At 46.4% G+C, this 21,695-nt stretch overlaps 1 protein-coding gene across 12 annotated transcripts in view; it reads right to left on the reverse strand.

The window, feature by feature from the left end:
• The window catches only part of MTA1 (metastasis associated 1), an 88,044-nt gene extending 67,047 nt beyond the window's left edge, over window positions 1-20,997 (reverse strand). For 2 of the 12 annotated variants that reach the window (XM_041127678.1, XM_030032631.2), the window contains exons 1-2: window positions 3,334-7,874; window positions 132-199 (exon numbers count right to left, since the gene is read on the reverse strand). In XM_041127678.1, the coding sequence (XP_040983612.1) occupies window positions 132-199; window positions 3,334-3,436 (171 nt within the window). In that variant the 5' untranslated portion in view covers window positions 3,437-7,874. Of the gene's footprint in view, window positions 1-131; window positions 200-824; window positions 1,548-3,333; window positions 7,881-11,645; window positions 11,718-14,990; window positions 15,016-18,781; window positions 18,968-19,555; window positions 19,760-20,878 lie in introns of those variants that run through there. The other 10 variants (XM_041127677.1, XM_041127679.1, XM_041127684.1 and 7 more) reach the window with 10 other exon arrangements.
• Between the last annotated feature and the right edge of the window lie 698 nt (window positions 20,998-21,695).

Genomic DNA, 21,695 nt, shown 5'->3' on the forward strand with positions numbered 1-21,695 from the left:
ATTATCTGAACAAAAGTATTTTTAAGCTTCTAATTACCAGAGAACTGCTAAAGAATTGTTTTGATTTTAATCAAATCAAACAGATCATAAATTCAATTAACTTCAAAGACTTGATGGAAAAAATTGTTTACCTTATTGAGCTCTTCTATTCTTCGTATCAAATACGGGTTACTTGAAGAATTTTCGAAGTAGACATAATCTGACAAAAAGAAAAAAGACTCTTTAAAATATGAACTGCTAAAAATCGAATCAAAACCTCACATGTATACCTGTCAGAGACACCATACCAAATTCATTTCTTGGCACAAGCAGTATTTCAAATGTTCCTACTAAATTCAGGATTTTAAGCAAGGAAATACAAAATCCATGCCAGTATAAGGAACATATATTAGTGCAATCTGAAGGCAATCAACTCACTTTTGGGGAAAAAAAACAATAATAAAAAAAAGGAGCTCTACTGTCAGCGTGGAAAGCAAAGCATATCAGCTTCCTTCTCTCTCTGATCAGATTATTTCCACTTTGATCACACTGTTGTCTTTACTTGCTTCCTCTTATCAAAATCCAGCCACTTCTCACCAGCAATATGCGATCTTTCCTCTTCCCATCCAGCTCAGCTTACACGTACTACCCATTTACTTAAAATACAAATAGTTTCATTCTTTCTTTCTCTCTTATCTTTTTCTCTACTTCCTGGTCTTTTATGCCTATATTATCCTAGAACACCCTCAACAAAACTCCATATAGTAAGCCAAACAGGTCAGTAATACTCATATTTTCAAACACGACAAACATTTTAAGTTACAGGCAGAAAATTAGTTCTTTACCCAAGGTAGTGCCTTCAAAAAAACTCAAGAGAGGCATCAAGGAGTGCCATATAAATTATTTGGTATTACTGAGCTCCAAGCTTAAACACTCCCTTTTACAGGTAAGGAAACAGAAGCTCAAGAGTCCTGAATGGACTTGACCTTTATCTCCCAATAGCCCAGAAGCCAAACTCCAAGCCTTAAGTGCGGCAAAAAGAGGGCTAAATTCACCTCCCCGCCGCAGCCACCCGCCCTCGGGTGCTGACCTTGCATGAAGATCTAACAACGATTCCCTCCAAGACTATCTACTAAATTTAAGACGATTTCCCTCCAGATTTCCCAGCTTATTTGTGTTTGGAGCAAAACACCCATAGCCCCTGGGCACGACTCAGGTAATCGTCTGCAATGAACACATCAGCATGATGCTCCGACGCTGAATGGGTGTTTAGCGGTGCTAGCCTTTTGTAAATAGAGACAAGGACTGAAGCTGTTAGCCTCAATCTCCCCGAGATGCTTGTTTAAAGGGCGGTCGGTGTCGGAGGTACTGTTACCTCCTCCCCAGCCCAGAGGAAAGACAGACACCCCCCAGGGCCTCTGCTCCTGAAAAGCTGCACCGTAAGTTAACGATTCCCCTCTTCTCTCCAGGGTGGCCAGGGAGACACCAGAGCTTTTACCCATCACGTCCTACAGCAGCCCTTCCAATTCCCCGTGTAACACTCAAGCTCCAGACACCGATTATTTTCCCACTACTGCTTACAGCTCACGGCATCCGTAGGTCTCCCGGCCGTTAACAGGCCAAGCCACTTGTGAGAGAGGAGAGCACAGCAGCTCACGCTGGGCCAATGACCCAGCCGGGAACTGCAGCTTGCACTGCCTGCAGGCAACTCAAGTGCCCTCATGTCCCTTCAACAGGGCTGGGCCGCCTTAGGAGAGCAGTCACAAGTCAGGAATCTCAGGGGTTACAATCCCAAGAGTGACAATTTAAAAAAAAAAAAAATGGTTTCCAGGCTCTTGTCTTTCCACAAAATGTGTCATATGCCACGAGCTGCGAAGACACCTTGACAATGAAGTCTCAACGCGGTCCTGAAGTGATGAGAGACAAGGTCGCGCTGCCAATACTCAAACAGTGTGCATCCTGGGTTACCTAATCATACATAGTGTAACCAGGGTGAATAAAGCATAGAAATACTACACTCAGTTTTTCCTATTTTTGTGCATTCTGTGCTCCAGACCTCTCAGACTGATCATCAGCTATCTTCACACACACTACACATGCATCTGAGCAACTCCAAAACTTTCTTCCCCACTGCAAGAGTCAGTTCCTCTTAAATGTCACTTCCCTGCAGGCTTTAGACTGGAGAATGATCTCATCTAAGGAATTCAGATTGGACATCTCGTTTGTAGAAGAACAAAGTTCCCAGAAATGGTTAAAACACCCAAGTAACCAGATCCTAAATTTCCACTCCCAAGCACCTGCTCTGTGCAGCACACCAAACTGAAAACAACAGGCTCAACATTACTATGACCAACTCTACCAGAAGTCACAAAACCAAACAGATATTTGGCAGCTTCAGCAATAACAACTGCTGACTGAAATAACAATGACAGGCATTAAGCAATTTACAGATCAGCAGAATAAAGAGAAATCTTTTCTCCCTCAGTAGAACCACCCGTGCTCTACAAGGCTGATGCAGTGGAGGACGTGGAAGCTTCCAGGTGGCTCCAAGCTCACCAGCCACCTCTCACGTCAAGGCTCCACCACCCAAAGAAAGGACGAGTTCTTTCCCTCCACCCCTCTCATTACTCCCAAGACAACCAGCTACCCCTCACTCCAGGTACTCTGGCTGAGGCTGATGCAAAAAAAACCCCTACATTTATGAATACTGTGACTGAAAATTAAAAATGAAAACTAAAGGAAATGTCAATCTCTGTCTTGAAAATATAACCTTGTCTTTAATTCCACGGGTTTCAGGTGACTGTTACAAATGTTCATAGTTCACATCATTGTTCTAACAGCTTTTTTGTGTGCACATATGGGCAAATATTCTCACAGACACATTTTCTACCTCAAGTGAACATTAACTCAATTTTTCATTTAACTACAGTTTATCGACTGTAAAATCTGGCATGGATTTAAAGAAAGTATATCACAGATGAATGGTTTACCAAAGAACAGCTCACAATGGTAACCAACAGTCTTGAATAATAAAACCCCCAAAATGTTGTTTTATTAAGCAGCAGAAACATCCCCAAACCCACACTCTGCAAACGAACCTCACACAAAACAGCCAACTGCACACAGCTGGCAGAATGGCAGAGAACCAAAGCTGTCCGATGGGATGCTTCAAGAGCTGACACATGACACGGCATAGAGATGCATACTTAGACCAGTGCTTGATGACTTCATCACATCACAAATGCACAGCCCAGTACATCTCATCCATGTTTTAGACTAATCCCACAACTATGTTAAGCATTTCACCAGTAGCTATGCAACTAATGGAGACCTATTTCCCATTACTCAAATTACCTGGAAAAGGGTTTCTTCCTCTCTGCAAGCAATGCAGAGCACACTGCAAATCACATAAAACAGAATGTGAGCAGATCAGAAGGGAGTAATTTGCATTTTTCATAGAGATTTTAAATACTTTAACTAAAATTAAAATGCTATCCTGCACAGAAAAATGCTCGAGTTACTGTTGCACGTGTACAATAAGGAAATTTTAAGTTCAACAAACCACTCTCCAAAGTGATGTTTAGCACGCGAGACCACTCTAAAATTGTTCCACAAGCAACAAAACCCATGAAGGCTGGTTTCCTGCACACCAGGTTTAAAGGAGGTAAAGCACCATGTTCCCTTGACCCCTACACTCCAAAACACCTCCCTTCCCCTTGAGCAGCACTTCCCCTTCATCTCCAGCTTCCTCCCATGCTGTGGAAGTGCATCCTTCTCATACTGCCTACCCAACTAATACTGTTCCCAGTTTGCTTTCAGGAGAGTAGCTACAACTGCACACACACACACATCGGATAACAGAAACCCTCTATAGGCTCCTAACAATCCAGTTGTTGATGGGAGACATCCTGGATGTGCACAACTACCTGAGTCTCCGTGCCCTGGGCTGAAAGAGAAGATGGGGAAAGAGACAAAATTAACAAACCTCTAAACGACAGGAAGATATGCATCTCAGCTCCTACCGCAGAACAGGAAGGAAAGAGTCCACTAAAACAAAAAACAAGGTCTAGGGACAGAAAAGTAGAGTCTGACAGCAAGCAAAACAACAGGTCAGACCCTTCAAACACAACAGTCTATCCTTGCTCATTTATTGGCTTTTCTGCTTACCCGATTGAAGAGGACTGGCCTATCCACTCTGCATCCCACAAGCACAGCATGTCTCCTTACAAACAGCAACCACCATAAAACACATGAAGCTCACCCCTTACCATCCAACCACCTGAACAAAGGTTGGAGACTCGATCCCATACCTTCACAACAGCTTGCAGCTTAAACTCACAATCCCTGAATTAATCAGCCATGCAGCCACATCACGATCGTAATTAACAGCATCACTCATGCACACTACGGAATTATCTGTGATCAGGCTAAAACAACGAATGACTAGGGAGTGTGGCAATACCACAAGACAGTAAGGACCATCACACATCTCACCACCTTCTGACTCAAACTCAAGATGTATTTCTTCCTCTTGCCCATACTGTTATAGAAGTACCTGCATACATAAATTACCCAAAAAGCTTTTATATCCCATAACATTTTTTTCTGAAGTTGAGAATACGCACAACTTACTAGAAAGCAATGCTGTATTACACAGGTACTGAACTGCTAGAACACACAGACACAAGCATACTTGCAACAGCACAGCAGCTAAAACTAGAATGACAGCCTACAGACCACAGAAGATGGAAATTTTCCACAAAGGCCATAAAATAATTGTTCTCAATTAGCAATAAACGTAACAGACTTTCTCTTTGCTCTCATATGCTTTAAAGACATTATTGCAAAATAGCTTCCCCCTTTGCCCTCTTCATGTCAGCTGTTGATTAAGTCTACACTGGTCCATGGAAAAGAAAATCAGGAGGGGGTACCACAAAAGAAAGAACACACACTGTCTAGAGGTCATATATTTATAAGATTAGACATGTCTGAGCTACCTAATAACCTTATGGGCTTTTAGGTGATCAAGTTGCAAAAATGCCCCAAAGTATTTTTATCCTTCCCAACTTACATTTGCCTTTCAAGCTACAAGTGCTTTCTGAGGACTGACCTCGCTGAATACTACTCCCTACCACACCTCCAGAAAGTCTTAACACACTGCATACTGCATTAGCCTACAGATGTACCCAGGACACGAGGGAGGCTGAAGCCTTCCTCTTCCCACACTCGCTACTGCTGTTTGGTACAATATGCATTTCCAGACATGTGATAAAGAAGTAACTTCACGGTTGCAAATATTTCCCCTGCCCAATCCACAAAGCTGCTGCCCTGAATTAAAGATGAGCATCAAGAGAGTGCATAAACTTATGATGACCTGCTTACTTTATGACTTCTCTTATGGGAAATATATGCCTTCTCATATTCTGGGTTTCAAATTCAACTTTGGGCCGGTTTCTTTCAGTAGGCTTTCATTTTCAAATTATTCAGCAGCTTGGTCCTGAAACTGTCAATCACTTTACATTTTGGATAACACAATCCCTCCTGGTCTACATTCTCATGAAAGAGAGGCTGGAGAGGCTAGAGGTCAGCCTACAAGTCAAGCAATCTCACCTGGTAGAGCCCAGGTCCCATTGCCTTCTGGCTGCTCAAAAAACAGCAACACTCACAGCAGCTGTCACCTGATGAAATGTTTAGTTACAGAACAGGTAAGAGTTTCAACAGAGAAAGCCTTACCAGCACAATATTTTCATTACCAGAAATGCAAAACTGAAACAGTTGTTTCTGTTGCTAAAAGAATTATGAGGTCCAATTACCTAGCAGTATACATGAACTAGGTATTTATAATTAATCTCTTTCATAGATCAATGAAGGTATTAAACATATACTGTCAGCACAAGTTCAATTCACATTTACTGGACAGCAGTATTTGTGGCTACTGCATGCACCAGGATATGTGCTGCCTCATCCTCAGCTTGATGTGCTATGAGCAACACCGCTACCACCGCTCAACTTAAAAAAAGGAGTGGAAATGGAACAACAACCCAAGCACAAAAGCATCTGAAATACCTGTAGTCATTTAGTGAGGGACATGGCAAAAGCAAGCACCATCTCCTGCAGAAATCTCCACTCTCATACAGTTAACAGCAAATCATCACTAAATTTAGTACGGACAGGTTGAGGTACCCCAGTTATCAAGCTAACTTTGCTCTTCTGAGCAAAGTGACGAAGTCAAAAGGCTCATGAGGATAGAGATCAAAACAAATAACCCTTGACTGAAATCTTTAACCAAGACAGACATCTCAAAAGGGACCATGCTCATGAGAAGAATCCACTGCTCACACACCATGTTCCTGAGATTAGCTGCCCAGTCTCAATAAAAAGGCTCAGCCACAACAAAACAGGGGAAAATGACCTAAGCAACAAATTCTCACTGCTAAAGCAGAAAGCTTGGTTTTCACCAACGGATCAAGATTAACACACCACTGCACCACTTCCTTAAGCCCAAAGCCTGCAGTAAACTTCCTAGATATAAATTTGCAACGACAGCCCAACTTGGTGCGTGCACGTCCATCCAGAACAGTGACTACCCTGTCTCTAACCACACAGTGAAAACAGTCCCAAGTCAGGTAAAAACAGACAAGGCTTCCTTCAGCAAGGAAGGCTGCCATCCTAAAGAGCTACCAGTCACAAGACCCAGCAGGCTCTGGCAGTCGGTCAAATGTTTTAGGTCACCATCAGGTCTACAGACATCGCAAACTCCATTCAACGAGGGTGGGATGGCTCCATACACAAGCAAAGTGATCCACAGCCAAATTCTCCTGAGATACTTGCAGCTTCTCAGACTGGAGCCAGAAAACACTCCTAAAGGAACTGTTGCAGCCCTACCCTTCCCTTTACGATTTCCTACTTCAGCCTGGCAGTTAATAGTCTTCACTTCAGAGTTTCTACAGCGTGACTCCTCTGCTAACTCCCATAGCTTTTCACGTTGAGTAGATGTTGAGAGTTGGCCTACGCAGGGAGTTATATGAGCACACCACTCCCTCCAAAATAGCAGTTATGTCTAGTTAATTACACACTGAAATTATATGTATAGAAAATCTTAGTTTACAATGCTGTTTTGTAATTATGTAAAATGTTTGTTTCTCTTGCGAGACCAGCCCTTAGAATGGAAAGTTGCTTCTACCCTCCTGCAGGGTGTGCAGACAGTGTAACAGAGGTTCCTGTACAATTCTGAGCCTATAGGGTTGTATTGGGAAGACAACATCCTATATATTAAAAACCAAATACATCATCATAACACCCATGTGCCAAGCACTTTAGTGGTGAGCAAGCATACAGCCTCTCCAGATTCTATCAGCTCATATAATATACTGTAAAACCTCTAAAAAAAAAAAAAAAAAAAAAAAAAAAAGAAGCATTTATAGATGTACGTATACAAGGATATGCAGTATGTTCAGTTCCCCTTTCCACCCCTTCTCCAAAAAAAACAACATGACTTGAAAGAACCCTGGAGCTGTAAAGTGAAGAGTCCAGACACATGCAAGGAAAGGAGAACTCAGTTTCATTTAATAAACTAAAGCCTCTGTAACCACAATCAAATTCCAAGCATGCATCTACACACATACACATGCAGAAGCACCGCTCAAGATTGCTTTGTACTAAAGGAAAAGTTCAGCCTCACGTATTCAAAACGCATGGCAGAAGTCCATGTTCTCAGTTTCATACCAGCTTCTACTCTTATTTTCAATAATAAAACATAGAACAAGATGCCACTCCAGCCCCCAGCAGTGAGAAGGAAAAAAACATGGAAAATTCACAAATACACAAGTGAGAAACCCATGTACTTTTTGCCAAGTCCCCATAAAACACACGCCTGTACAAAAATGGGTAGAAACTGATAATCAGTGCAAATATCAATACCATGTTTTATCATACTTTAATATCATACTTTAACTCAGAGTCAGCATGCTTGTAAGAAACAGGTAGTTGATTTTCTTGAGTTTGTTAATTCATCTCTTTTTCTAATGGCTAAACTGTTATTTCTAAAGGTGGGCTGCCCTGGAGAATGTGATCAAAGCCATGAACATGAAGAAGCAGGAACAGGCTTTTATCTCCTCACCTCAAAAATTCCCCAACTGTAAAACTCTCAAGAAACAAGGATTATCTATACATTCATATGGTAAACAAAATGTTCACGTTACATTTTCTTCCAAATGCACAGAACTTGTATCTAGAAAGGGACAGCCAAAGTAACTTGGCTGTTTTGAGATGAAACCTACATATTAGTTTTTCTGATTTGCCTCCAAAAATCCAGGTTCAATATTCTCCTAACTGTAACCCTAAAGTAGAAGCAATTCATGGCAAGGTCCATATAACAGGACTATGGATTATGCACAGACCTATAAAAAAGCTGACTCAAACTTTTATCAATACAAGCTCTTCTCATGTAGTAAGATATAGTAGAAAAAAACCCCAAACAAATAAACCCCAAACCAAACCTCTGAAGGACCTGTAAAGATTACAGACAAAACCTCAAATATCTACCACAGAACTCTATTCAAGCTAAGAAATATTCTCTACCTTTTTGCAGCAAAAAAACCCATCTAAGTTAATGACATGCAACTTGCTTGGACAAACTGACGGTTGCTTGATCCAGTTTAAACTCTGAAACATTAAGGGATTTGGAACTTCCCAAAGGTCTTCTGTTCTTTGTTTTCTACCATGTCAAAGGGGGGAAGAAAAATTCCTGTCCAGCTACCTCGTATAATTTTTTTGCCTCATTCTTAGTGAAACAAGGTTTATGCAACTCCATTATCCATGCATTAGTTCTTCCCTATTAACTCCTGAACCCTTTGTTTGATTTAAAACATTTCACAGAGGGACAGAAGTCTCAAAGATAATTAAGTTCTGATCACTGTTCCCTTTCTTAAAAACATAGATACTAAAGCTACAAGAGAAAGTGAGAAAGGTAAGACAGACAATTAGAGATGTGAAACAGTTCCCATTTCAGAAACAATTAACAGACTAGGTTTTAAAGCAAGTCACTGGAGATTCCACAGTGTTTGGGGGAATTATCCAAAGTGCTTGCACACTTTCTTACACACCTTCCAACACCTCTATTGCCAGTGCTGTTCAAGGCAGGTCCCGGGCTCAATTAACTTTTGATCTGATTCACTACGAACAAGTGTGTTCCCAAATGTTTATCCTCTCTGCCAGGGAAGAAGGCAGGTATTCTGCCTAGCAGCAACAATCCGGAGACTCGAGATCTCAGCTCTGGACAAGGCACAAGAGTTCATACGTATGATACCTTTCCCAGTAAAAGCGCAAAATTACAAAGGTGTGGGAGCAGAAGGGGAAGAACCACCTCACGGCAGAAAGCACACGAATTTTAGATAAAGTCAACATCCTTATTTCTGTTCCTCACAGCACTCTTGGCTGTTTTCAACTGCAGAAGATCTGTGGAAAAAAACAAAGGACAGCAATCTGTGGGTACTGAAAAAGAGGTTATGTGTATCAGCTGTACTTCATAGGTCACTATTCTGATAAGAACTATGCCACGCTGAAGTAACTGCTAATAGGGATGCCAGCTTAAAGGTAAGGTAGGGAGACTGTGTACAAACAAGACTTGAAAAGAGAATTTGTGAGAATCCTGGAAATAAAATTAAGCTTCCAAAGTACTGCCCTGAGGATAAAGAAGCAATTCTGCTGCTAGAAATCAATTATATGGCAGTAGAAGGAAACCCATTTCAATTAATCCACTCCCAATATCCCAGCTACAATGGAGACACCTTTGCATGCAGCACTGACCCTTTAGGTTCACTAAGTCAACTCCCTCCAGCTTCCTGCAGGACAAGCATACACTAAATATTCCTGGAGAACCACTTTTTTATTCTCTGCTTTATATGAGATATCTAAGCATGATTAGAAGTCCTCTGGACACAAAGCCTGTTCTGTATCACCTCTTCTGCCGCTTCAGTTCCCAAGGATGTAGCTATACAAACATTTTCTGCAGTAGCAAAGTGGTGAGCCTACGTAATTTCAGCTGCACCAGTACAATTCTTTGTGGGGCAATACCATGAACCAGCTCATGGAAATAGTCCAGGCTTAAAAAAAGAAAAACCATTCCCCAAAGGTGGGTTTGCAAGGGAAGACCAGGATGATCTAATTTACAGAAAAGCCAGAGAAACACTTGAGCAGATGGAGAAACTAGTCAGAAGAGAACTCCTTAAATCATGGGGGAGTATTTTGGAGAGGAGGGGGAGCATGGGAGAAGAGTATCCTCAAACTGCACCCTAACAATTTTCTTCCCTAGCAGGCAAGAGAACAGCCTGTTCCATTGCAATTCTCATTGCTAAGGACAGATAAGAAAAACATTATTTTCCAAAAGATATTTAGGCAGCACAGAAGCTGACAAGAAATCAGCTTCACGTTCCCTAGAAGTATCTCAAGAGTTGCAAAAACGAGAGCCTCTGAAGTACTCAGACAACAAGTTTGGTATCACACTCAAGAAACAAACAAAACAACAACAACAAAAGTTGTGGGGTTTTTGTTTGGGTTTGTTTGTCTGTTTGTTTAAGACCAATGTTCAACTTCAGTTAGTCAACATGAATTAACTGCTTAGGCCACAGTATGACAGTATATTAACTCCAGGAGTGGAGATTTCAGTGCCAGATCAAAACCATCATGGCTTCACAACGTAAAGCACGGATGAAACATAAACTCCTGCCATAGTTTTGCAGATGTTTCTTCAAACAAGATTGCCAGTGAAGCTGATTCATCCCCTGCCCTCTCATACCACCCCCTCAAGTTGTGACAACTTCTCCTTGGATGGGAGGAGGCAAGCACGCACATGGTAAACCTGATTAGGAACTCACCCAGGTCAAAAAACTGTCTTCCAACCAAACCAATTCCCTGATCTGCTTCGCTGCGCAGGAGCTGGGTAAGCCCAGCTAAGGAAGCAAAGTAAGGACAGTAACAAGTGTCTGAGAGCAGGCATTGCTTAAATTGACACCGCTACCAAAAGAAACATCCACTGAAACTGTCTCACATGGCTGGTTCAAATTTGCTCAGATGTTGACAACTTAACTCTGTAAGGACAAGCTCTGTGCTAAATCAGGAATCATCTGCTCACACCGCACTAACTTTATGCTTGATCAAGTATCGTCTGTCCTCCTACATCTTGCATAAAAGCATAAAGTCCCCAAATTAACCAGAGCACATCATGTGCAATTTAACAGAAACATTACCGTGGGCCACATCTGACACAGTTCACGATTGGTGATCTGGCAATGCACAGAACCAGAGCTGTGAAATCCCAGGCGCCACAAAGACTAAACAGCTTGCGAGTAACACACGTGTAAAAGACTGAAGAAGCCTAAATTTTTTCTTTCGCTTGCAAACTCACTTCAAAGCTGCCAACTAACTTCTTCACTTTACTTCATTGATCCATGTCAAGTAAAAATTATCTCAGCAACACTCTTCCTTCCTAAAGATGATCCAGCCAAAGAGCTGGAAAAAGAGATGGGTGTGCATGGTTCCTTCCGGGCTGGGCTACACAGCCTGAAAGCTTCACCAGTACTTCACAGGTCCTTCTCCTAAAGGTGATTCATCTGTCTCCTCACTTACTTCAGCAAGCAGAAACTGAGGTTTAGTTAGGAGTGACATACCAAATACAAACAGATGTTTAATTCTGCATGAGACCATGAAGAAAACCTCATTCTTCAAGACTTAAGCCTTCCCTTACAGCTTAAGGGGATAAAAAAAAAAATAGAGGAAGTCTTCATGTTTCTCACAAGATGCACTACTCACGCTCATATCCCACGGGCAACGGAGATGTACATAGAGGACAAGTCCCCACACTGGCAGTAAACTGATCACCCAAGATACAGATCAGGAGGTTTGCTTGAGGGGACTCATCTGTTCAGTCAGGCCTAGGTCTCATCCAACCATCAGAGCTTGTAAGTAAACACAAACGTTTTTCACCAAGGTCAGGCCGAAATTTCAAGCTTTTTTTGTGAAGCAAACAAGTAAATCAGAAGTACACAGGCTATTGTCTTCACAGGCTGAGATAAGAATTGTTTCCCTGCCTTTTGAGGCATCAAATAGTGTTTAGTCCACTAAGAATCTCCAAAAAAAGACTGGTGTGCAAGAAGTGCAGGAGCAGCATGGGGGAGAAGACAAGCCATTTCCTGAAGCTTCCAAAAAGAACACCTTCTTCCTTAAATTCATCTTAGGCTTTACTGTATATTTAAAGGAAATTTGTGAAGTACATGAACATAAAAAGGTTGCCGATACACTTAAAGCTTAAATTTTGTTATGTTTTAATATCCAGCACCAACTCTGAGGACCTCGCAATGTGTTAACCTCCAGCTGTATCCCATGTCAAGGGATATAAGAAACTTGCCATCTGCAATGGAGAATAAATTAAATTATTCATCTAAGCACCAGGGTTCAACCCTCTTTGAACTGGCCCTTGGGGCATCACAAAGTTACTTTTAAAAGAAGGTTGTGTCTTTTTTTTAACATGAAAAATTCCTCAATGTCTTTGCCTACTGAAATGCTTTCTTACGCATTAAATAATTACAGGAGAAACTCATTAGTTCTTGTTAACAACAGACAGTCCAACAGACCAAATTTGGTTTTACAAGTAAAAAGGAGAGGAGGAATCATAACAGACTTTAAACAACACTTTGAAGCAGGGCCTCTTTGTATATTACATCTATGGTAGTGAGATCCGAGACACTGAAGACCTAGAACCGTAATATCTTACAAGAGCATCTTTCCCAACAGTTCCAGTTATCTAAACCTCATGGGAAAGTCAGGCAAAGCAGCTGAAGGCTAGGTCAGTTACCTGTTTGGGGATTTAAAAAAATAATGATCTTACAAAGCAGTGAGATACAGTGTAAAAGCTTGTTACTTGGTGCAGAAGCAACACTGCCTTAACAGTTTACTTGTTGCCAGAAGATGTGCAGAACTAGGAGGAGGTGATCTCCAACAGTTCATACCCATGCTTTCAAGTGACCCCAAACTGCTCAGGAGCAGTCTATAAATCGAAGTAAAAACAATAGCAGCAACCATCTTACTCTCTTCTCATCCTACTGGGGACAGATCAAGTACTCTTTATTTATTTAAGGTTAAGATGTTGAAACATCAAAAGTCACTTGAAAAACAACAACTAGATGCAAGTGAAAGGAAAATCTCTTACATTCACCCAAAATCCAACTAGCTAAACAAAAGGAGATGCTTAAAGAGTTTAAAAGCCCCTTTTCCACAATTTTTTATCGAGTGTCTTTTATTCACCACCACTGAAAGGCAAAACACACCAACAAGACCGACGGGCTCCGAGTAAAACAGCACGTGGGCACTGCCGAGGTGCGTGTGGCTCGGCTGCCTACCAAACCACCGCCAGCCCCCACTGCAGGCAGGCGGTGTCCCCCCACCCCAGCCTGCCCAGCTGCCCTGGCACAGCCTCCCACGCACCAGCCCAGGAACTCCTTAAAGTCACTAACCCAGCAGAAAACCGTCTCCGTCACTGTGCTGACTTTCTAATGGGCCGGCGACACCAATTTAGCCAAAGAGGTGGCCAAGAAAAATGAGAAGAGGCAGTAGGTGTGCACCAGCCTGCTGGGGACAAGGTGGGGGGGAAGCCAGATTTCCCCCTCTTTGGCAAAAGTGAGCTTAGTGCTTTCGCTCCGTTCTGCCAGCTGCAAACAGCTTTACAGCTATTACAAATCCACAGAGCATGTACTGACACAATCGTTGTAGGTCTAGCCCCCAAACACACCTAAGCTGGCTGACAACGTGCTCCCCACCATGCAACATTTCCCAATTAAAGGCTAATGAATGCTGAAGCAGTCCGATATGGGGGAGACGGAGAAGGGAAGGAAAGGAAGACTGTAAAACACAAGAAGATAAACTGTAAGTAGAAACAATGAAAGGATGAAGAAACCCACTGCCTGGCTGTTGCTGAAAGGTGATAAGCTAGAAGCCGTCCTATATTTATTAGGGCCAATGACCGCAGAAACCTATTAGTAAGTTGCAAGAATAAACTCTCATTTTTATTATCTTTACTGGTTATTTAATGCCTCTCTCCACTAAACCCACGCTCAGCTCAGGTTACCTTCAAATACTCCACTTCAGCTGAAAGTTAATAAAGAAAAAAAACAAAACCCAAACCAAAAAGCCAACGAACACAACCAAACCAAAAATAACCCACAGTAACCCCTCCTGCAATCCAAAATACATACACACTGATAACAAAGCAAGGGGACAGGAGAGAGTTTACACATGCCCCTGTACTTAAATTATCTGAATTACCTGCTCCAGATCTGGACTCAACAACATGCTTCTATGCAAGCTTTCTTAATAACTCTGTACCTCAGTTCTTTACCAGGAAAAGCACAGAAAATTATTATTGACATCACTGCGATGTCAAGAGGACCAAGGCACCCATCTGCTCACAGGTCTCTGGCAGCAGTATGGATGTCAAGAGTCATATGCTGCCAGGAGAGTCTGGATGCCAAACCAGGGTATGTAACGGGATGGGGGGCAGGTCAAACCATGGTCCCCAGCCACACATTAATAACACCCTGTAATAACAGAGAGATGATGTCATACTGCCATTCTTAAAAACTTTGGGGATGGCTACGCTGAAATGAGAAGTACGACTGCAGCACAGACAGCCACACCAATACCAAGTCTAATCTAGTGAGCGAGAATAACACTGCCAAGTAAGTTGTGGAGCTTCAGTCTCCAGCACTCTGGTATAAAGCTGCTGGGAATCTTAGGCACCCATGCCCGGCGCTGCAGGGTCATAATTTCACTTACTTTAATCGTGACAGATACGGCTAGCACATATGTGCTTCACTGACCTGCGATCATATCTTCCAATGCCATTTAAACACACCTTAAATGTACCACAGACTCAAAAGCGGTAATAATTTTGTAGCATAGTACGCTCCAAACAAGAGGGTAACTCTTAAAAGTCAAGAACATATAAAAAAGCTTTTCACCTAAAAGCATAAACTGACATTTGTCTCAGCAAAAGTGTTGGCTTCAGTAGTTCTTCCTCCATCCTTCCTCTCCTTTCTTTCCCCATCCCCTTGTTCCCAGCCCTCCCACTGAGCCCATTCAGCTGTTCACACAGTCCCACAGAACCAGATCGGGTAGCTGATGCAGATTAAAAATAATCCAGGAAAAAACAAAGGGTGAGGGGGAGGGAAGGTGGAAAAATTTAAGTTCCTCAAATCGGTGCAAGATGGAAATGCAAAAATCATTGTTTCACTACATCAAGGGAATGCCATAGAGGCATAAACCTGCAGTGGGGCTCAAGTCAATTACCACCATTGAAGAAATACTTGTCATACTACAGTTAAACTCTCCCAGAGAAAGTGAAGACAGAATAGCTTTTGGAAAGTCTCTTGATACCGAGATGACCTGTTCTCTTCCAGGCAGCTGACACAGCATTCTCCTGAAAGCGGAGCCTGGCACTAGCTAGAACAATGAACATCTCTCTCCCACATGCATTTTTTCATCAGAGGCCCCAAATTCCAGCTCAGAGATCCCAAGCTTCTCAGATCTGGTGTTTATCCAACATTCCCATACGGTCTGTGATCGTGCAGACTGCCAGTCCGCTCCATGAATCGGCAGGCCAGCCCACCATGACTCCTTCCAAGCAAAAACAGCCCACTCTCATCACGCTGCCATTTATTTCATGGCTGTACGGCAGCTGTTAAGAAAATCTTCACTTCTGCTACACTGGAGACAGGCGATTCCAGGATTTCCTTCTGGACAATAAGTAAGATCCCATATTTCATTTTGGATTTGATACCCTGGCATCTTCCCTACACTTTTAAAAAGTTTCATGTTCCCCGTGAACTGTGCTAGCTTATGGGAGTCTCATTTGTATTGGAAACCAACCCCATCCCCATCAGAAATGTACCAGTAGAAACTTGGCAGGAACCAAGAGAAACAGTTACTTTCTCTAAACAACTCAAAGCCACCAGTCAACTTACCCACAGTGTCTTACAACCATTCAAGTGGCAGCTCCTAACCCCCCCAGCATGCTCACTCTGTTACAAAACACTGAGAAGATGACTTGCATGCCACCTTCGGCCGCCATAGTGCAGGCTCCTCAGCTTCCCTCTCCAGGAACTACTGCACATCAACATTAGAAGAGAGCAAGACACCTCATGTCCTCTGGAACAGCTCTCAACTATGCATTTAAAATCAGTCTTTATCAGAGAAGTGCAATCCACTTACTGGTTTCTGAAAACAAAAATTCACAGTGTTTCATGATTACGCCAAACGCGACGACCATCCTTTCTGAGTCAACGTATGCTTCTACGAGCATTATTGATCTATAGCGAGCAAGCTGCTTTTGGCAGCTGTTATATCTGGAGTTCATATGACACATTTTGGTAGCCACAAGAATAATAACAGATTATCTGCTGAATGTTTGTCTTCTAGTGGGAAGTGTATGAAATGACTATGCACAAATCCCATTCAGGATTTAATCCTGCCCTGGAGTTCACACACAACTTCAGTGCACAAAACCATTAGTGGGAGATACCAGCACCAGAGGTCAGAAACAATTCAATAACACAAACTCCTCCGGCTCAGGCTGAACAGAGCGCTCATACAGAAACAGCTGCATCCATCCATATGTTGATCTTGGTAATATGTCAAATCAAGACCTCATCCATATGTACAATAATGGAGCACTGTAACCCTGGCTATCAGCCAGCTGCCTTGCCCTCTGCCCAGAAAGGTTAAGGAGCAAATGCTGGACACTGTTTCCAAGTACAGGAAGGACAAGAAGGTGACAGAGACCAGCCAAAATGGATATACCAAAGGAAAATCATGCCTGACTAACCTGACTCCCCTTCTGGACGAAAAGACTGGCTCTGTGGCTGAGGGGAGAGCAGAGGGTGTTGGACACCTTGACTTTGTGTCAAAGGCCATGCTAAGTCCCCCACGGCATCCTTCAAACCAAAGTGCTGAGATGTGGTCTGGATATCTGGACAGTGAAAGTGGGAGGAAAACCATCTGGCACGCCAGGCTCAAAGGATTGCGACCAGCAGTTACAACCTTCACCTGGCTGCCGGCTACTAATGGCATCCCTTGAGGATCAACACTGGGGCCAGCCCTACTTCTAAGTCTTTTAATGACCTGGACAGGGACTAGTGTACACTCTCTAAAAGTTTGGGGACTTGGGAAAAGCATACCACATGCTGGAAGGCAGGCCTGCTCTTCAGAGAGACTTCAACAAGCTGGAAAATGGGTTGACAAAAACCTCTGGAAGTTCAACTACAGCTAGAGCAAAGCCCCCCATCTGGGGTGGGATAACTCCCTGCAGTAATACAGGCTGTCGGCAAAGCACCTCTGTAGGAAGGCACCTGGTAAAATAACAAATTGCCCAGGAGCAAGCAGCATACCCTTGCAGCAAGGGTGGCCATCATTGCCATGTTATTAGGAGTGCAGCCAGCAGGGTGAGGGGATGGATCCTGCATTCATAAGACCATTTGGAGAGCTGAGTCCAATTTAGGCTCCCCAGCACAAGGGTGGTGACATACAGGAAGGAGTCCACCAGAGGCCACCGAAGCCGTCAGTGCTGGAGCACGGGACGTACAAAGAAAGGCAGAGAGAAAGGAGTTAGGTCAGCCGGGGAAGGAGAAGGCGCAGGGGAAACCTTACTGCTGCCTACAAGTACTGAGTAGGAGGTGTAGAGCAGACGGGGCCACGCTCTTCTCAGAGATGCACAGGGATAGGATGAGGGACAAGGGACACCAGCTGGAACATGAGAAAATCCAACCAGGCACACAGAAACAAATACTTGTCATGAGTATGGTCAAACACTGGACAAGGCCCAAAGTAAGGGTGGCATAGCCATCCTCAGAGATACTCAGAACCGGGCTGGACACAGCCCAGAGCACCCTGCTCTAACAGGACAGCTTCTAGCAGGAAGTCAGCCTAGAGATCTCCAGAGGTCCCTTCCCACCACCCACAGGGTACACAGTACAGATTTTGCCATACAAAACACTAGAGACGACGTTCCACACAAGACTGGTGCCTGTGACATTAAATGCCAAACAATAATTTCCAGGAAACGATTCCCTTTACAAGACACACCAGGAACCGAGCTGTAAATTTCCACAACTCATCTTGCCCTTCATCTTTCTACTCTCAACATCTCCAAGCCAACATAACGCTACACGCACACCATCAGCTCATAGCAACACAAGAAACAAAGCTGGGGCAGCCAAGAGGCACACCTTATCCCTCTATGAAACCAAGTGCAACCAGAATTTTAAAAAAGTACAAACGTGACAAAAGAAGTGACATTTTTCAGCGCACAAAGTAAGGGTAGGCCAGAAAAGCGGAAAGAACAGAAAGTAGTTGTTGATGGAGAGCAGCCAGACAGGATGGCTTGGCCACCTTTGCTATATTTTTTCCCTTGTTTACTTTACTCCGGTTTTACAGAACTCTGCAAGAAAAGGGGCATTTTGAAAAGGAGGGAACCCCCTAAAAACATCTTCCCACACATCCTATAGTCCTGGGGAGAAGAAAGCTCCACAGAACAGCTTTTATGAAGGAAAATGGCCGAGCACAAATTCATGCCAGACCACCCTCAGTTTATATTCCATAAAACGCAGTCCCAAACCCTGTTGCCTCTCCTTTCTCTTCATGCAAGTCAAAACAAAGGACAATCAGACAGGAGCGCAACCCTGAATAGAAGACTAATGGCAAAGCATACAAGGAAACAGCAAGAGTGGAAGGGGAGGCCAAGATCTGCAGGACGTGCCTCGCGCCAGTCCCCCGCTCCACCAGCAGTCTCTGCCCATCTTTGTGCTCCTTATCTCAGCGACTCCTTCTCGGTCCCCACCCCTACAACCTCGCATGACCCCCACCTAAGCAGCCACTCCACCCCAGGCCCCATCCCGGGGCCCGTCCCGGCGCTGCTTCGTCCCCACGGCCTCTCCGTTATCGCCTTCCTGGCGTTGCCCCAGCCCCGCTAACCCACCTCACCCTGCCCCTGCCCCCTGCTCCCCTCTGCCCAAGCCCCCCCCCGAGCACCCCCAGCCCCATCTCCCTGCACCCTCGAGCCCCACACGGCCCCTTAAGGCTGTTCTCCGCCCCTTGCCCCCCACCTCCGCCCCACATCCCCGGCTCAGGTAACCCCAAGCAGACTACCCCCGTCTCGCCCCGCTCCTCGCCCTGCAGCCCGCATAAGGGCTCCCCCGCGGCAGCCCTTCACCCCGTTTAACCCCACGCCAGGCCTCCCCTCACCCCCCCCGGCTCACCGGCCCCCTGCCCCGCTCCCGCCCCACACGCCTCACCCGCCGCCCAGCCCCCCCGGCCCCGCCAGCCTCCCTTCCCGGGCTGCCCCCCCCCGCCCCGGCCCCCCGCCCCGCCGGCCCCGCCCCCCCGCGGGCCGCCGCCCGCCCCGGGCCTGCCCCGCCGCCGCGGCCCGCCGGGCCCCCGAGGCGCCGCTCGCACGCGGGAGGGAGCGAGGGGAGGGAGGCGCGGCGGGGCCGGGCCGGGCCGCGGCGGGGCCGGGGCCCCCGGGGGCGCTTACCTCCGACCCGGTACATGTTGGCGGCCATGCCCGGGACGGGGCCGGGTGCGGGGCGCGGGCCGCTCCCGCCGCCGCCTCCAGGTGCCGGATCCGCTGGAAAATGGAGGCTGGAGCGGCCGGGCGGGGGAGGGGAGCGGGGGAATTAAAGGGGCCGCGCCGGCTGCCGCCCGGCCGACAGGGAGGGAGGGAGAAAGGCAGGCGGAGGGCGGGGCGGCGGCGGGCCGGGGGCGGCGGGCCCGGGCGGAGAGGGGCCCGGCGGCGGCGGGAGGGAGGGGGAAGGAGCCGGCCCCGCCGCCCAGCCCGCAGCGTGTGAGGGCGGCGCTCCGCGGCCTGCGCCCGGCAGGAGGGGAGGGGAGGGAGGGGAGCGGGCCTGCCGGCGGGCAGCGCCTCTCCTCTCACACACGGAGGCACAGACAGACACACGCGCGCACACACCGCCCCGCCTGTCCTCACACAGCCTTCCTCGCACAGCTCGCCCGTCGCCACGCAGGCTCAGCCCTCCTCACACACACACACACACACGCACGGCCTGGCCTCATGTACAGCCCGACGCGCACACACACGCTCAAACACCACCTGCGCTCAGGCGCATCTGCCTGTACGCACAGCTCTCCTCACACGTACATCTGCCTGCGCTCGCACGCAGCCTTCCTCGTAGCACCCCACCTGTACGCACAGCCCTACACACACGCTCCGCCTGTACTCACGCACATCTGCCTGTACTCGCAGCCTTCCTCGCACATACGCGCCCTGGGTGTACTCGCAGCGCTCCACGCACACCCCTGTGCTCACACGCAGCCCTCCTCACGCGCATCTCCCCGTTCTCACAGCCCTTCTCATGCGCGCAACACCTGTGTCCACACACGGACACCGCCTGTACTTGGGGACAGCCCTCCCGCCCTCGCACACCCAGTCTTCCTCACACACACCCAACTGCCACGGGCCGTCCCCACCCTGGGCAGGAACAACAGGCCGCTGCACGGACACAGCCCTCCTCGCACACACCCGCAGCCAGCTCACGCCACGCGAGACACCCCCTCGCGCCTGTACCTACATCTGTATGCTGCCTGCTCCCCGCGTACACCGCTCCAGCCCTACACACGCACACGGGAGTCCCGTGCCCTACGCGCACCCCCTGCTCACACCCTCCCACCCCTCGTACACAGTCTCCCTCGGATCCCCGTGGCGGCGAGAGGCCGCCTGGCCTGTCCCCTCCGCGCTTGTGTCACCCGCTGCCGCGCTGGGGCTTTCCCCCCCGTCCTCAGGTGGCAGCCTGAGAGATGAAACGTAGATGACAGCTTTAGTTTTCCCTTGCCAGCTGACCTGGGGGTGTCACCGGTCCCGAGCATACCAGGGGCTGCACCGAGCAGGTACATCCCTTCTTCACCCACGCGCAGCTCCTCTCCAGGCATCTCCTGAGCAGCCCTGCAGTGGTTATGCGGTTGTTGAACAGTTGCCGGCTCCAGATTGTGCTGCAAAACTTGCACATCGCCACTGCCATTTCCTCTCCTACAGGAACTGGCAGGCTGACGCCAAAAAACCACCCCAAGAAACCATCATTCTTTGGTACATAACACTTTCACAGCAGGTCCCCCAGCAAGGGCTGACCAAGTAGAGCAGATCGGGTGACAGGCCATCCCCCCGAGGACTTCTCCATGCGTGTGGCCAAGGCCGGATGGTGAACCACCAACAAAGACCTACATCTCCGAGGGTCAGCACAGGGGGACCCAGGGCACTGCTGGCCCCTTCAGCACAGCAGGACGACTACGCTCACTCCTCGGCTCCAGCACAGAGCTGGAGAATCACGCGGTGTAGCCTGAGCCAGGTGTCAGCCCAGGGCTCCTCCTCACATTCAGACAGGTCATGACGGCCAAAATATATCTGTCATAAAACTCTTTGCTGGAGCAAGGGGTTAACAGCGCAAAACCCCTTTAACCAGGGCTGGGCACAGCCACTGCCTGTGCTCTCAACCCTGATTCTCATAAAGACCTGAAACAGCTACACGAGACCGCCCAAAACTTTGACATCTGCCAAAATGCATCTATTTGAAAAAGAACAGGGCTTTTGTTAAAATTCACTTTGCATGTCAGAAGAAAAAAACAAAAACCCAAATCTCTGACAGTCCTCCGATCCCAGTAGG

This window comes from Aquila chrysaetos, chromosome 12 (genome assembly GCF_900496995.4).
Source record: "Aquila chrysaetos chrysaetos chromosome 12, bAquChr1.4, whole genome shotgun sequence".
Classification (NCBI taxonomy): Eukaryota; Metazoa; Chordata; class Aves; order Accipitriformes; family Accipitridae; genus Aquila; species Aquila chrysaetos.